The 18,645-nt window shown below is 38.1% G+C and overlaps 1 protein-coding gene across 1 annotated transcript in view; it reads right to left on the bottom strand.

Annotated features, from left to right (window-relative positions):
• Positions 1-18,279, bottom strand: part of LOC108280145 (proton myo-inositol cotransporter) — a 62,536-nt gene extending 44,257 nt beyond the window's left edge. Inside the window, exons 1-3 of the mRNA XM_017494925.3 lie at positions 17,417-18,279; positions 6,254-6,413; positions 832-1,040 (exon numbers count right to left, since the gene is read on the bottom strand). Of these exons, the coding sequence (XP_017350414.1) occupies positions 832-1,040; positions 6,254-6,413; positions 17,417-17,996 (949 nt within the window). The 5' untranslated portion in view covers positions 17,997-18,279. The remainder of the gene's footprint in view (positions 1-831; positions 1,041-6,253; positions 6,414-17,416) is intronic.
• Between the last annotated feature and the right edge of the window lie 366 nt (positions 18,280-18,645).

The raw sequence follows: 18,645 nt of genomic DNA, 5'->3' as shown, positions 1-18,645 counted from the left end.
GCTTTTCTGTGCACAGCTGATGATGATTACTGCCTAATGTCTGAGCTCACAGAGAGTAATGAAAGGTTTTCAGGATTGATCAACAGCAACGAGAACAGCAGTAACAATGATTATGACAATAGCAACAACAACAACAACAACAATGATAATAATAAAAATAAAAAGAAGAAGAAGATTTTTTTCTTACATGAGGAATAAAACAGAGAACAGAATGGAAAGTTACACCCAGTTGTGAGACATCCACGAAGAAATATCATTTGATTAGTCTACCGAAAGTATATTATAGAAATGTAGTTCTGTATCATCAGCACAGCTGTGAAAATTAATCTAATCTTTCCTGATTATATTTTCTAGCTAACAGAACATGTTTGATATTTCCCAAAGCAACAAGAAACTATCTATCAAATATGACTTACGGCATTCTAATACTGTCCCTGACAGACCTACCCAATTTTCAAGATAAAAGATAAGGATCTTCTGATCAAGTGTAAAATGCTACAATGAGATCTGTTGAGATTCAAATAGATATTTTATGCGTGTGTTGATGCTAAGCCTCGGGTCATTCACAACATGTATTAATTCCGTCTCTGTCCTATAATAAGAGATCCATCAGTTCTTCCTGAAATTAGATGGTAAGCGTAAAGCCGGCACTTCACTGTTCACTGAGGTTGAGAATAGAAAAAAACAAAATAAATAACAACTATCCATCCATTCATCTTCTACCGCTTACTCCTTTTCAGGGTCACGGGGAACCTGGACAGGGTAAAATAACAACTACAAATAATAAAATACATGTGTTTGTTTGTTGTATGGCTCAGATGTATTACTCACCTCCTGCTCTGTCTTTCTCCTCTTCCTCGATGCTGCTCTTGATGCTGTCATACTCCTCGTCAATGTTCTGGTTGCCTCGGATCTGGCTGAGCACACGCCGAGCCTTCTGGGTAAGACCCTTTTGGATGAGCCAGCGAGGACTCTCAGGCAAAAAGAGGAATCCCAGGAACTGCACCAGAGCAGGCAAGGTTGACAGACCCAGCATGTATCTGTGCCAGAAGAGAGTGATAGCCATAAATTGCCAAGAAAGATATGCACTACCAAGTAACATGGTTATTTAATTCTATCACATCAATTATAGTATTATAAATCTTAAGATCATCATAGTATTCTATAATTCTGTCTTTTATTACCAGCATTTCTCAAATTAAACATTTGCATTGACACTGCATTTACATGCATTTACTGATTTTGTAGATAACTTTTCCCTAAAGCATGTTAGGGTGTTTTTAAAAAAAATGTATATTAAAATACAAAACAAACAAAAATGTTGATAGAAATTATCCTTGGATTCTATGAATGGTGCACTTAAAAACCCCACAACTGGAACGTTTGGTAATAGATCAATGACCAATGGGAAAACCACAGTTCCAGTTGACCGGTTGGCGGCAATTCCACCTCACACCCAGTGAATGGAAGGTGGAAAGAGATTGACTTATCCAACTTCTCCAAAACAGACAACTGACTTCGGTCTGTCTTTTAAATCCACAGAACAAATCTACTGTACTGCAATTACTGCTGAAATCATTAGATTAAAATAATTCTGATACTAATTATTGTATATTCTTTGCAATTTAGATTTAATAAAAGCTTAATTAATAAATGATCAGTAATTTATTTGCTTAGGCAATACATGGGCGTCACTTTGTTTTGAAAAATGGTGGGGATAAAGACATGGGGATGGAAAGTAATGATATAGATATCAGAAGGAATGACGTGCATGAGCTGCATGAGCTGAGCGAATGAAAACCAGTAAACTAAAGCACTTTACTACTGGTTGATTAACTCACCCAAATGCATATAAGAGATTAATCAGATTCATACACAATATAAATGCAATATTACAACCTGCAGCTGCACAAAATTACACGAATAAACAACTATCTGTGATAGTCAGGCTGTGTAAATCATGTTGTGAACATGATTGATAAATGTTGCCACATGTTAAATTAATACACAAAATGTTTGAATATTAATTTTGATCGATTCACACAGTACAGGTACTATAACTATTGTATTTAAATGAACATTTGTAAAGTGTGTGTGGTAGAATTACGCAGTGGTAAAACATTGCTGTTGTTAAATGTAGATAACTGGGGTTAATTTTATTAAAGACATTGAAAATATATGATCAAATCATGTTTGATGTATGAAAACAAATTATTTTAATGTGACTCAATTCAATCACGTGGAACTGATGTACGCATTTGAATTAAGTAAACTCAATATGCATTTTTTTTCAGTGTGTGGACTTCTGTGTTCACTTTAAACCAGTTTTTTCAATATTGAAACTTTAAATTCATGCACATGCAAATTGACTTTCTACAATGGAAAAAAAATGTGTATTAAATCAAAACACTCAACCAAGCTGAGGCTCAGCTGGACTGTCTGGCCCAGAGGGGACCACCACATCCGGTCCACAACACGCCACATCATAACAGACTGGCTCATTGATGATTAGACCAATTTTTAACACCAGTTACCAGAATAAAAATATAACATAATACAGAAACATAAAATGCTATTTAAACATATTTATTTGGATTACTGAACAGACATCAAGTCATATTTGTAAAATAGGCAAACAGAAACAGAATAATAGTGTGACAAAGACTATAAAACAATCAAGACAGCATGTTAGCTAGTCAGGGGGCATCATCTGAGTGCAGTGTAGTAGAGCTGCACCACTCAGCTGAGCAAATCCTGAATCAGGACTGAAACTTTATATTTTAGCACTAACAATAATCCACATCTAAACATTTTACGCCCTATAAATAGACCACTACTACTACGACTACCACTACTTTTACTACTACTATAATAACATAATAATAATAATGTATTTTATTGTCTAATAATAATATTATTAAATTAATCTTGATATTAAGCCTATATTAATAAATGGGTCTATTTCACTATGACCACTAACCAAGAGCAAACAATAAGACACTGTATGGTACAGTAGGACAGCAGCTTATTAAAATATTTTTCTTTTTACTAAATTAGAGTAATATTTAGACATATTTATTTGAAGTATGATTCAGAATGCAGCAACGCCTCGTCTTCAACGAGCCTAAAAGAACCAATGTCACATCCCACTTTATCTCCCGCCCGTTTCAAATTCAAGGCCTTGATGTTCATGTACAAGACCTTGTCTGGGACAGCACCCCTCTACCTCAACACTCTCCTGAAGCTTACAGTCCCTCACGCAATCTGCGATCGATTAATGACCGACGCTTAGTAGTACCTACTCAGTGTGGCTCAAGGTCCCTTTCCAGAACCTTCACACTAACTGTCCCTCAGTGGTGGAATGAACTTCCAACCTCAATCCGGACCACAGAATCTGTCACTATCTTCAAGAAACAGCTAAAGACCCACCTCTTCCGTGAACACCTAATTAACCCATAAAACGGCAACCCCCACATTATCCTTAAAAAAAAAATAAAAAAAATACTCTGGCACTTACACCTATACTCTGCACACTTTGCTTTTCGAGAACTCAATTAAAAGATCTTGTACGGTAGCACTACTTGTATTGTTCTCCGCTTGATATATCACTTTGCTTGTATTTCCTCATTTGTAAGTCACTTTGGATAAAAGCGTCTGCTAAATGAATAAATGTAATGCAAGTAGCACTGAACATGAATCCACATCTGAATTGCACACATCATGTGACATTAAACTCACATATGATCGAGTCTGCAGAGCTGTTTCATTTGGAGAGAAAGAAAGAGAGAAAGAAATAGATAGATAGATAGATAGATAGATAGAGAGATAATGAACCCTGCTGAGATATATATATATATATATATATATATATATATATATATATATATATATATATATAGAGAGAGAGAGAGAGAGAGAGAGAGAGAGAGAGAATAAAACTCTCTAAACCCTGCTGCCTGTCTCAGCCTCGCTGTTCTTTGGCTGTAATGCTGGAGGCATCAGCACCTGCAAAACTACAACTTGCCTCCATGCCAAAGGCAAAATCTGTTAATTAAAACACTTCACAGGCTTTGATAAAAACATTTTTATGCTTTCTCCTTTTTTTCAGCACCGCTGCTCCGCTTCATTTCTGCTCTGTCTGTACACTACACGTGACGCCACTGACGTTTGCATGAGCTGGCTACTTCATGAAACATTTCCGCAGATGCGCAGTAAAATTGTGGAATAGTGCATGTGTGTGTGGGGGGGTGTTTACTCATAAATTAAGCATTCTGATGGCATTTTAGCTTATGGATTTTTAGATAAACATAATTAATTAGCGAAAAAAATAAAACTTTAACAATAAGTTTATGCAGCGCTCTGGGGGCCCTTGGTAGCTCGGGGCCAAAGGCAATTGCCGACCTTTGTCTAACGGTAAAGTCTGCCCCTAGCACACAGGTTGTAGCCATCTTAATTTATTCAATTCTATAGTTATTGTGCCTGTACCATGTGATTCGATCACACGTACTTTGTATAATTGAATATATTAATTAGAAACTTGTTTAAATTAGGTTTATCATTAGTTTTGATGAGAAACGTAATGTTTTTATGTAAACTATAAGAAATATTTTTTTCTTAAATCTAACCAACCACACATTCCATTGTTTTCAGGCTCGACAATGGTTAATGTGCTCCGCTGCTTGTTGTAAAATGGTTCTGAGAGAGGTTCACAGATCCGCGGTCCAAGCACAAGCAGATCATGGGCTTCAGTACAAGAAACAGCACCGTTTGGTTTGTAAAAGAACATATGTGTATACAGTATATGTCCAGGCAGAACTACTCTTATCTACTAGCAATCTACTGCCCCCTATTGGTCTTGTATTTCCTGTGCCCGAAGCAAATGTGTGATTCCGCGTGATACCGCATTGAAATAGTAGGATCCCGTTTCCTTTGACGTGCATTTTCAGTGGCCACATCTGTATAAAGGTTCTTGTACACTGGTACTCTGGTACTACTGGCCCACACTATTAGCATAGAATACAATCCACACATAAGTAGTTGCAGGTTAAAGACATTGATAACGGGCTCAACAGTGGCTATCTGGCAGTGCTAAGAATAAAACCCGCAATCCTTCAGAACCTTACCAACTGATCTTAACAATTTCACTATTTGTACTTACTATCTGTATTTTAATGATAAATTGGTATCATTACATTGCAGTTGACAAAGGCAGAAACACTATAATTTGGAAGAATCCTATAAATGCAGTGAATTTTTTGTGGTTCAGAGATTCAACAAACAACCCATCCTGTATAGTAATTCATGACTCATTTCAGAAACCAAGGCTGAATTGAATTATTTCTGATAAATTAAAACTGTCAAAATGTATTATATATTTAGTCTTTTCAGTGAACCACAAGAGAATGTAGGAGAGCAGTGTTGTATTTTCATTTTAAGGGACACAACCACAAAAAAAAAAAAAAAAAAGAGCAACTTCCTGTATTATGGAGAAATGCTAGAGACTGTAATGTGAGTACACAGGACTGCTGGAGTACCAGCTGCTCAGCCCTGTCACTGGATTCTGCCTCACTTTGCATAAAAGAATTCGACTGATGAATACATGTCCACAATCCTAGGACACCTAGGATTATTTCTGAACCTCACACGCAATAATCAGAATGTCATTCATTATGCAACACACTATTTCTGCCCATATAGGTTTTGGCATATATGCCGCACATAAAATAAAAGAATATAGTAGCACCCTTTTCACTCCTGCAGAAAACTTGATTGTGGTTATATTGCACATCACACAAACCTATGCTGCAGAAAGAGCTCTTATTGCATGAGTCATCCATTCACCACAAACCATGACAGCTTCATTTTCGTTATCAGGAAAGCCAGCCGAGTGCCAGGCTCGGAGCACAGGCAGACGAGGTAAATCTCAGTCTCTTTCAATTCATAACTTGCATTCACTCCCATATATTAGAGTAGATTCAACTGAATCACTATAATAAATCACCTGAGAGAGACAGTAACAAACAGAGGGTGTGTATGTGAGAAAGAGTGACAAACAGTGAGTCAGAGAACCTAAAGGACACAATTGATTGTGAACTTGAAATGACCCCTATTAGCCATTCTCATCATGTGAAACCAAATCCAAAGTATTTAGCCCATTTGAACTGTCTTGGCTAGAGTGCAGTGCTAATGAGATCGTCATAGCGCTGTTGAGCAGTGCAGAACCAGTGAATATGAATATTTGTGGAGCCCAAACCTCCATCCTCCATGTTGTACGTAGCTGAATGCTCCGTCAATGAGGCTGGCCACGAACTGGCCTGCTGTGATGAAGAGCGTGTTGATGGTGACCAGCTGCCCTCTCATTTGCGGTGGTGAAGACTCAGCAATATATACAGGAACAGTCATGGAGCCGATCCCTGCATGAGCGTAAAGATGGAAATTAATGGAAAATATCATGGATGTAGGGTCATGAATTACAGAGTTCCAATATAAAACAAACTAAGATTTATGATACACTGGAGACGTTGTTTAGATGCTTGCTTCCCTCCTAAAATTCCACTGCAAAATTCTCAATACAAGCAACAAGTGGTTATAAACAATCACCCTTAAATACTTTACATATTTCATGAACAGCTGTGCTCATAAATTTCCATTCCCCTTGCAGAATCTGAAAAATGTTAATAATTAAAATAAAGAGAGATAATTAAAATTGCATTTTGTTTATTATTTAGTACTGCCCTGAATAAGCTATTTCACATAACAGATGTTAACATATAGTTAACAAGACACAATAATAACTGAATTTACACAAATTAACTAGTTCAAAAGTTTACATACCCTTCATTCTTAATACTGTGTGTTGTTACCTGGATGATCAACGACTGCTTTTATGTTTTGTGAGAGTTGTTCAAGTTTCCCTTGTTTGTCCTGAGCAGTTAAACTGCCCACTGTTCTTCAGATAAAATTCTCCAGGTCCTGCAAATTCTTTGGTTTTCTAGCATCATCTGCATATTTGACCCCTTTCTAACAGTGGCTATCCACCTTTTTCCTGTGAGCGCTGTTGTAAAAACGATTATGGGTATAACTTCTGGCGGAAGTAGTATCGCAGCGTTGACTGGCTTGCTCTGATGGCAGTTGGTGTTGTTCATATCATAAAAACAAATACTGTTTGTTGCTTCAGGTGGGAATATCATTACGGAATGATATCACAAAGCTCAGGAACAACTTATGCTGTTCATGGCTGCACTTACAACCAGGCGAAACTTAATTTGTGGCCTAAAGAAAATTGCTACATATACAGACCTAAAGTGAAGGCGGACTGTTCCTGTGAGCGATTGTACAATCATGCCTGTCTTGCTTTGCCTGACTGCATTCTCTATCTTTATAGAAGAAATAACAGTCTTTCTTACTCCTTATTAACTTACCTCCCTAGGGCTGGAGCTATAAAACACTTTTAGAGTTCAGATAATGCCACTACTACTAGCCTAATACTAATACTAATACTAGTAATAATAATAAAAAGAATATTAATAATAATAATCATCATAACCTTTTTGATCCTTAGTTTACAGACCTTCCACAATATTGCAGCTGGGAGACTACAAGAGCACCCTGGACCTGCACCTGATGTCTGTATGACACCTGACGTTGACGCTAAAACACAAGCTTTATGGTGTGACACCTTCAGGCTTTGCCTTGGCTCCACGTCAGCTTTTAAGTACACAAAATTATTTCCCACAACCTTCAGTAACACATGACTGACTTTATTACTGTGAAGGTAATTGCCTTACCGTCACAAGCAACTGAATCAACAAAATAGCTAAATATGCTACTGTAAATGATCCATGGTCACTTTTTAAATTATCCTCACATTCCTCTATTAAGGAAGGGACGGGTATGCTGATGTCCTTTATAAGCTCTGTCAGCGTGTGATTCCACATCTTGCTACAAATGAATGACTAGCGACACAGCAGCAAAAGGTTTGTTTACAAACCTTATACACACACATACACACACACACACACGATACAATATATACAATATACAAAACAAAAAGGTGGATATGATGTTGTCATCTATCTTTTCACACTGAGGACAACTGAGGGACTCGTACACAACTATTACAAAAGGTGAAAACATTCACTGATGATCAAGAAAGCAACACGATACATTTAGAGCCATTATTTCGTCTTCTGGGAAACATGCAATTATTTTATGCAGCTTCAGAAGGGTAGTACTAAATTTAAAAAAAAAAAGGATCTTTAAACAAAATAATAACAAATTACACCAATCATCTTGTTCAAAAGGTTACACCCCCCTGGCTCTTAATGTAGTGTGTTACCTTCTGGAGGATCAGTGAATGTTTGCACCTTTTGTAATAGGTGTGTACGAGTCCCTCAATTGTCCTCAGTGTGGAAAAGATGGGTCTCAATATCATATAGTCATTGCTGGAAAGCGGTCAAATATGCAGAAGATGCAGGAAAAGCAAAGAATGTGCAGGACCTGGAGGATTTTTCTGAAGAACAGTGGGCAGTTTAACTGCGCAGGACAAACAAGGGACTCATGAACAACTATCATAAGTACAGTCACTGATCATCCAGGTAACGACACATGGTATAAGCAACCAAGGGTATGCAAACTTTTGAACTGGTTCATATGTGTAAATTCAGTTATTATTGTGTCTTGTGGACTATATGTAAACATCTGTTATGTGAAATAGCTTATTCAGGGCAGAACAAAATAAAAAAAAAAACAATGCAATTTTAATGATCACTCTTATTTTATTTTATTTTTTAAATTATTGACATTTTGCTGATTCAGCAAGGGGTATGTAAACTATATTTCACATCTATATATTACCTCAACTATATATTGTTTAGTTGATTGGTATATTCTTTGATTATTTTATATCCATTATTTTAGATACAACAGTTAAACCTATTTTGGTCAGTAGGTTTAACTGTTGGATCTAAAAAAAATAAATCGCATACAGTAGCTTTAAATCATTTCTGTACAAGCTATGGCATGCTAAATGTGACGAAAATGGTTAATGATAATACAAATGATAATACAAGTGACTCAGCTTTTCTAATCAGCACTCAGTTTTCCTCTCTATAATAACCCAGTTACTTTTAATCACCCGACATCATTTTCCCTTTCCTGTTTTTCATAGTCTATAATCACTCAGTGTATAACCACCCACTTTCTAATCACACAGTGTTTAATCACCAACTTTCTAATCACACAGTGTTTAATCACCCACTATGTGTCACCCAGTCCCTTATATGTTAATAATATGGGCTTATTTTTGGACACCATTGGCTGTTCAAGGACAAAGCACAATGGTCAAATTGATTAGACTGGTGTATAATATTGTTTGCTAAAACACCATTCATGAAGCAGGGTACGTATAAAGAAACTAATCAAGCATTAATAAAGAACAGGTGAGCATGACTGGGTAACAAGCAAATGACATGACCGGGGCTGAGACAGGACTTGAAAAAAAAACAGTAGCTCAATGCCATGGGAACAACGTTTCAAAGAGAGAGAAAGAGAGAAAGAAATAAACCCTATTGAAAACCTATGGGAGATTTTGGACTGATGTGTTAGGCATTGTTCGCCAATAGAAGTAATATTGTTTAGAAAAATGTTGTTCATACCCCAGTGCAGTTCCAGAGACTTGTAGAATCTCTGCTAAGGCATATTGAAGCTTCTCTGGCAGCTTGTGCACACCAATAAATGGACATACTGAGATAAATATAACAAAATGCTGTTTACAACCAATTTCACACAAGTATTTTGTCAATCATAGAAATTGCATAGAAGCAGGAAACTAAAGTTTATCTGTAAGCAATAACTGCCTACAAAATCCCAGGTTTCTATTTTGAAGTAATGAAAGGCTTTATTTAAAAGAAACCACATTAAAAAATTATGAGGACATAGTGCAAGGCCCAGGTGGAATATAAATGTGATTTATCCCAAAATGAAAGCCATCACTTCAAGCACAATGCCAAAGTGTAATTCTGGCTCTTATTAAAGCGGCCACTTCTGAGACGTGTCCTTTGGTTAAAGACGTGAGAACTGGGCAGGCAACATTTATGAGACAGTGCACAGCTTCTTGTGGCAATCTATAAATCACATTCAATTTAGTTCAGCCATGCACCTGCCCATAAATCTTTGGAACATTGAAATTGTTTCATGAACTTGAGTGTGCGCCTCTGTGCTCCGAAGGAAGGGGCTTTTGTGATACCAATATAAGGACTGACTAGCATAGGAGACGCTTGCATTAATGTTGCCCCTTAAGTGGCAATTAGGAGTTCAGCCCTTTGGCTTTATGAGACCGTGCTCATAAAATAAATGATGTTTTGCAGTGTGATATAGTATTGACAGCAAATATTTTTTCATCAGTTTTACGTCAATCTGTATAATAAACCATGAATATTTATTCACTTAGCATGCCTCGAAACACATCGCTACACATCAATGTACAATATATCAATTATTTCATATCAGTTATCTATCTATGGTTACAACCCTCTTGTCAATCAGACAGCCCTTGAGAGTGCTTTGATGTGTCAGGCCAGCCAGTCATGCTCATCCTTAGCCAGTTACAGCACCGAGGTATCATATTGTGCAAATGATATTTGAGAAAAGAGCTTGGATATGAACAAAAACACACCCTTTTACTTCCTATAAACTGGGATAAAGATGTAATCCGAGGGCAGAACAAATGTCTACATGATATTTACGCAGGAGAACAAACAACATGTGTTTGCAGATTCATATGACAAGGGCCACGGAATCATTGCTTGCTGTAAAGTCTATTAATAGCTGCTGCTCACTGCTTCCTGACGCTCCCGTTGCTCGGCCGACAACTCACCTGTTGCCATGGGAACCCCTCGCTCCCTGCTCATATGAGGTTAATCAATACTCTGCGTCGACGACTCTTATTGATGTGTCATTAGACTTTTAAAAAGCATGTGCTCAACTCAGACACATCTACTCATCCAATAGAGCTGTGACTGTTTTATATACATCATGTTTTGATAATGATGATGATTGCACCATTCTGTGTAAACATTTTATGTTTTCTGAGAAAATACTCAAATCAGCCCATCTGATACCAACAATCATTCCATGATCAAAGTCACAGAGATCACACTTATTCTTCATTCTGATATCTGATGTGACTGATATATATATATATATATATATATATATATATATATATATATATATATATATATATATATACACACACATACACACATACACACACACACGATACAATATATACAATATACACACAAACACACACACACACACACACACACACACACACACACACACACACACACACACACACACACACACACACAATGTGCAGTCCTGCACATCGGCTTGGAGGAATTTCAGCCCATTCCTCCGTACAGAACAGCTTCGACTCTGGGATGATGGTGGGTTTCCTCACATGAACTGCTTGCTTCAGATCCTTCCACAACATTTCTATTGGAGTAAGGTCAGGCCATTCCAAAACATTACCTTTATTCTTCTTTAACCATTGTTTGGTAGAATGACTTGTGAGTTTAAGATCATTGTCTTACTGCATGACCCACTTTCTCATGAGATTAAGTTTATGGACAGATGTCCTGACATTTTCCTTTATAATTCGCTGGTATAATTCAGAATTCAGTGATCCATCGAAGATGACAAGTTGTCCAGATGCCGCAAAACAGGCCCAAACCATGATACTACCACCCCCATGTTTCACAGATGGGATAATGTCCTTATGCTGGAATGCAGTGTTTTCCTTTCTCCAAACCTAACACTTCTCATTTAAACCAAAAAGTTCTATTTTGGTGTCAGCCACACTGTCTTTAGCAAACTGCAGAAGGGCAGCAATGTTCTTTTTGGAGAGCAGTGGTTTTCTCCTTTCAACCCTGCCATGCACACCAGTGTTGTTCATTGTTCTCCTGATGGTGGACTTATGAACATTACCATTAGCCAATGTGAGAGAGGCCTTTAATTGCTTAGAAGTTCCTCTGGGTTCCTCTGTGACCTCCAGACTATTACATGTCTTGCTCTTGGAGTGATCTTTGTTGGTCGACCACTTCTGGGGACGGTAACAGTGTTCTAGAATTTCCTCAATTTATACACAATCTATCCATCAAGAACTCTTTTTCTGAAGTCCTCAGAAATCTCCTTTGTTCCTGCCATGATACATGTCCACAAACATGTGTTGTGAAGATCAGACTTTGATAGCTCCCTGTTCTTTAAATAAAATGGTCACTCATTCACACCTTATTTTCATCCCATTAATCGAGAACACCTGCCTTTAATTTCACCTTCAAATTAATTGCTAATCCTAGAAGTTCGCATACTTTTTCCACTCACATATGAGATATTGGATCATTTTCCTTAGTAAATAAATGAATAAATAAATGAAAAGTATAATATTTTTGTCTCAATTCTTTAATTAGGTTCTCATTGTCTACTTTTAGTAAAATTAGTAAAATTAAAAGTAGTAGAAATCTGATGTTTTAGGTCATTAGGCTTAGAACTTTGAAGTACCACTGTGTGTGTGTGTGTGTTATATATCTTCTGCAGTGTCACTTGTATGAAAGTGAGACTAAACTATGAGGTGTAAGTAGGGAGGAAAACAATTACTCTGCCTCTCATTATTACTGACAGTGAATTAAATCTTTGCTACACTATAAGAAACTGGTCTTAACAATTGTGCTTTGTTCAAGCCAAAGTGACCTATTTAAAATTTAATGGCCAAAATTGATTAGCCTGTGATTGCTATAAAATTGAAAGATACAGTGGCCTCCACTAATATTGGCACCCTTGGTAAATATGAGCAAAGAAGGCTGTGAAAAATTGTCTTTAATCTTTAACCTTTTGATCATTTGTTTAAAAAAAAAATCACAAAAACACTATGCTCTCCTGGATATCGAACAATTGCAAACAAAACACAGGTTTATAAAAAATATCTTTGTTAAATATACGTGTGCAACAATTATTGTCACCCTTTTAGTCAATACTCTGTGCTACCTCCCTTTGCCAAGATAACAGCTCTGAGTCTTCTCCTATAATGCCTGATGAGGTTGGAGAATACATCGCAAGGGATCTGAGACCGTTCCTCCATAGAGAATCTCTCCAGATCCTTCAATTTTCAAGGTCCATGCTGGTAGACTCTCCTCTTCAGTTCACCCCACAGGTTTTCTATGGGTTTCAACTCAGGGGATTAGGACGGCCATGGCAGGACCTTGATCTTGTGGTCATCCATCCATTCATTTTCTGTACCGCTTATCCTTACAGGGTCTCAGGGAATCCGGAGCCTATCCCAAGGAGCATGGGGCACTAGGTAGGGGACATCCTGGATGGGGTGCCAATACATCACAGGGCACAATCGCACGCACATTCACACACCCATTCATACACTACGGACACTTTTTTGGACATGCCAATCAGCCTACAATGCATGTCTTTGGACTGGGGGAGGAAATCGGAGTACCCGGAGGAGACCCCCAAAGCACGACCCCCAAAGGAGAACATGCAAACTCCATACACACAGGGCCGTGGCAATCAGGTTTTCATTTAATATCCGTTGATATTTGATAGTGTCCATGATGCCATGTATCCTAACAAAATGTCCAAGTCCTCTGGCAGAAAAACAGACCTGAAATATTAAAGAGCCACCATCATATTTAACCGTGGGCATGAGGAACTTTTCCATATGGCTACCTCTCTGTGTGTGCCAAAACCACCTCTGGTGTTTATTGCCAAAAAGCTGTATTTTGGTTTCATCTGACCACAGAACCCGATCCCATTTGAAGTCCCAGTAGTGTCTGGCAAACTGCTTGAGATTGTTTTTGGATGAGAGTAGAGGCTTTTCCTTGACACCCTTCCAAACAACTTGTAGTGATGTAGGTGACTTCGGATGGTAGTTTTGGAGATTTTCTGACCCCAAGATGCAACTAACTTCTGCAGTTCTCCAGCTGTGCTCCTTGGAGATTTTTTGGCCACTCGAACCATCCTCTGCACAGCGCGGCGAGGCAATATAGACACACGTCCAATTCCAGGATGATTCATAACATCTCCAGTTGACTGGAACTTCTTAATCATTGCACTGCTGCTGAAAATGGGTATTTTCAATGCTTTTGCTATTTTCTTATAGCCACTTCCCATTTTATGAAGCTCAACAACCTTTTCCCACACATCACAGCTACATTTTACCTCATATTTCCTGTTCAATTTCCTGTTCACCCAGGTGTACTAAATAAATGTAAAATATCAATGGGAATATACTTCAAATATATTTTTCTCATATGAATTCATAGGGGTGCCAATAATTGTTGCACACCCATATTTAAAAAAGTTATTTTTTGACAAACCTGCGTTTTGTTTGCAATTGTTTGATATCTATGAGAGCAGAGTATTTTTGTGATTTTTTAAAAACAAAAGATCAAAAGGTTAAACAATAAAGACAAATTTTCACAGCCTTCATTTCTCATATTGACCAAAGCTGCCAATATTAGTCGAGGCCACTATATGTTCTGACTTAATAGTAAAGGTCAATATTGCTTTTAATGACTTCTCCCTGTGGACACATTAAGACAGAGAGCTTAACCTCTCCTCTTAGATGCCATAGGAGACCTAAGAGAACTTTTTCTACTGTCTACTGTTGAGCAAAGATCTTTCAGCTGTTATAAGGGTCTTTTAATGGCAGCATTTTTCAGACAACACAGCTAATTGTTTGTGGAGCAGAAACTGTTATATATACATTAAGAACTGGACTTGGGCATGAAATAAGCTTTAGAGAACAAATTGTAAGCATTTTGCCATTCTTTTTTTTTCTGAAATCTTCATGCTGAACGATGACAATGGCTAAAGGTCATTTATTCTCATGGCTAAAGTGGCTCTGGTTCACCATGAACCACTCACTGGTGTGTTTACACAAAGGGCAACTCACGAATAATTGGGCTAAACCGCTCAAATTGGAAGACAGCAATGTCAACGGGAAGGTATGACATTTATTTGCTTGACAAACAGACAGATTTGACCTTTTGCTAACAGAAAATACTAAGCAATTTGTTAATGAGTGCCAATATGTTGATTACGACAGACCGGCAGAATATGTGGGCAAAATAATTAGTGAGAAAGGCTACGCAAATACCTTCCTAATTAGACGTAGATATCAAGGTGATGATTAGGTCTCAGTGTGCAGTGGGTCACTCAGTTGGAAAAGGACAAGTCATTATACTTTATCAGTGCCATGTTATGTTATATCACAAAAGCAGGCATTATTCTCCACTGCAAAGACAATTTATTCCATTTTGTTAGTGAAACAGGATGTTATTCTCTCTTACTTCAATAGAAGGTGTTAAAAGGTCTGACACAATATATAGTGGATGAGCCACAGCAAACTGTGATCATACATTTAGTATATAGAGATTAAAAAAGACCACATAATCCTACACTCAATAAATGCTTCACTCTCAATCACATCCATGATTATTCGTGAGATTTAGCACAAGAATGAGTTTATCTCTACTATCTGCCAGGGTTCTGGCTATGGTTTCTAACACTGGGCCTTGACATAAATTGTGCCTGATTAGAGGACTTAAAAATAGGCTTGGATTCTGATGGAAAAGACACTACAGGACATACTGTCAATGCCTGTCACGCCATGCTTGATCCTAATTACCCAAAGCAATAAACCAGCAGAAGATAAGAAATCTCTAACCACAAATGTGCATGTGAGACTTGAGAGTGCAGTGTTTAATATAAAAATTGCTCGTAACATTGTGCATGTTATAAGAAATATAGCCTAGTTTTTTTTCTGATCCTTGGTAATCTCTGAATGTTGCTTTGATACTATGTCAATACAGAGGGCAATGCATTCTTATTATCGAGACCACATGGGTTACAGCAGAATATCGGCATCTTTATCGATTTCACTTGGCCAACACAGGTGTTCCATAATGCTTTCTGTTTGGTCTATACTTTGCACAGGTGAAATGCTACTTTAAAATCTAGAAAATTCACTTTCAGAAAAGAAAACTGACTTTCGTGACAGTTACAATGGTGGAACCAAAATGCCTATCCATCCTCAAGATGCTTCGGATATTATGTTTAAAATAAACAAACATTCATATAAATGCTATGCTATGTTAATATTTGTCTTTTCTTTACAATGTGAAATGAAATGAAAAATCATAGTGTGCCGTTATAGGTATATTTTGTAAGGGCATGTACCTCTCCTATGCATTGTTTACATTTTAAGCATTTTATATCATATAGGCACGACATAATGAATGATTGATTAGCTATTAATTAGCTAATAAAAGTTAAATACTTAACTGTAAGAGTCTTAATTTTTATATGGTACACAAATACTTTCATACTCACCATCTTCCATAAAAAGGCAAGCAGAGCCACAATTTCTTATTTATTTACAGTATCATACTATACGTAACATTTGTAGCTCTGTAAAGCAGACTTGCTAGCTAGTCATGCTAGCTAATCATGTTTATTATTTGTGAAAATTAAAAAAAGATTGTACTGTAAACTGTACCACTGAAGTGATATCCCCTAGGGCAACGGTTCTCAAACTGGGGTCCACTAACTCTCAGGGTTCTATGCAATGTCAGAGGGATCAGGACATTTTTATTATTATTATTATTATTGTTGTTTTTTTTCTTTCTTCAATTGTGTCACAAACCACCATTTTCAAAGTTATTCTATTTATTATTGACATCTTATAGTTATTAGCTGGTATGATTGGTTCCTTGAATTGACTGGGTTTAGTGTAAACACCTTAAAAACAAAAGAAAAAATATTATAGTAACATATATAGCCTAACATTTAAATAATGTTAGTGGGATAAAATTGTACTGAGGTGGCCCATGGGACCTTTTATTATTATTATTATTATTATTATTATTATTATTATTATTATTATTATTATACACTTAAAGGGTTCCTGGATATGAAACTTTTGAGAACCTCTATTCAAGGTACATAACTGGATAGTGTAACTGGGAACACAATGTGTGCTTATTGTTTAGAAATAGTACAATTTTGGATCTATCCATTATACGTCTTGTTATTGTGTAGAAAACGCGTGTTTGCGTTTCTACAACAAGAATGCAACGCTTAACATTGCCCAACTAGTGTAAACTGTTATTCCGAATCTCATGTAGCCTATGAAGAACAGAAGCCTGAGAACTGCTGGCATCCTCAGGAGATACCAAGCCACAGCGTTTTGGAGTAAAGTTTTCCAGTGTGCACTTGGATGTGTAAATAAAATTATAATCTGTGTTTTCTAGGGTATTTATAGCCTACATATTAACCTGGCTGGATGTGACTTGTTTTCCCATCATAGACTAGTAAACACAAACACAGCGCTTCTTACCGATCCCGACTCCGACAATAAGCCGGCCAATTAAAACAGTCTCCTTATTCGGCGCAGAGCCCATCACGATCCCGCCGATGAAGAAGGCGAAGCTGGCGAGCAGCACACACGCTCTCCTACCGAACACGTCGTTCAGAAAAGCGCCCGCGAGAGCGGAGAGAGCCGCGGCGGCCACGGTGCCCGAGACGAGCAGCTCGTGCCACGGTAGCGTGATGTTGTGCTCCCGCTTGAGGAGCAGCATGGCCCCGGACACCACGCCGGCGTCGTATCCGGACAGGAAGCCGCCGAGCGCGGAGAGCAGCGCCAGCACGCGCACGAAGGCCGGCGCGCCATCACGCTGGAAGTTCTTCCGGGCGGCGCGCTCCAAGTCCCCGGTGGTGGAGGTAGCGCACGCGGCGTCGGAGGAGGCGCGCGAGGAGGCGGAGGCGGCCAGGCTCGTAAGGCTGGTGTTGGACGGAGCGGTGATGAGAGTCCGTTCTCCGCTGTCATCGCCGCCTCCTCCCGCTTTCTTCCTCCTCTCGCCCATCAGGTTGGTCATGCTGCGGAGGGTGTAGTCATGCTCGGAGGATTTGCGGGACATAAGGGGGGAAACAAATGTTTAAAAGAGTTGCAAATCGGCTAACGGTCGTTTAGTTGTGGAAAAAAAAGTGTGTTTCCCGAATCTGTTGAGTCTCTTTTTATATATATTTATTTGCAGACGTATTATTATTATTATTGTTGTTGTTGTTATTATTGTTGTTGTTATTATTATTGTAAATAACCTCCTGTTTTCGACACGTTTGTCTTCTCTTATTGAGCTCAGATCTTTGCATCAAGCAGAAACAGCATCAGCATCATTATCATCGTAAACATCCTGGTGGTCCAAAGTCGCGCGTGCGGACTGTTAAGAGATGCGGGCTCGGGGGTGGAGAAGGGCAGGGGTGGGGAGTGTTCACGCAAAGTGAGGCGTCGACTGTTTTCGTCATCACCGGCGTTTTTTCGTGACGTGAAACCGTGACTGACATCAACGCGCGCGCGCGCACACACACACACACACGCACGCATGGATGTCTGAAGTGTCTCTCTCACTTTTGAAAGGTCTTACTAATGCAATATTGTTAAGCATTTGTCTAATTGTTAAGCATTTGTCTTCAGTGTGTTAATTGTTTGGATGTCGTTGTACTGTAGCATTACAATTTCTTAACTAAACCCTAACTTGCCCCCACTCAAAAATCTGCACGTACGCTGGC

Source organism: Ictalurus punctatus, chromosome 19 (genome assembly GCF_001660625.3).
Source record: "Ictalurus punctatus breed USDA103 chromosome 19, Coco_2.0, whole genome shotgun sequence".
Classification (NCBI taxonomy): domain Eukaryota; kingdom Metazoa; phylum Chordata; class Actinopteri; order Siluriformes; family Ictaluridae; genus Ictalurus; species Ictalurus punctatus.
The sequence above is the reverse complement of the archived record's forward strand: the minus strand, read 5'-3'. Positions and strand labels throughout refer to the sequence as shown.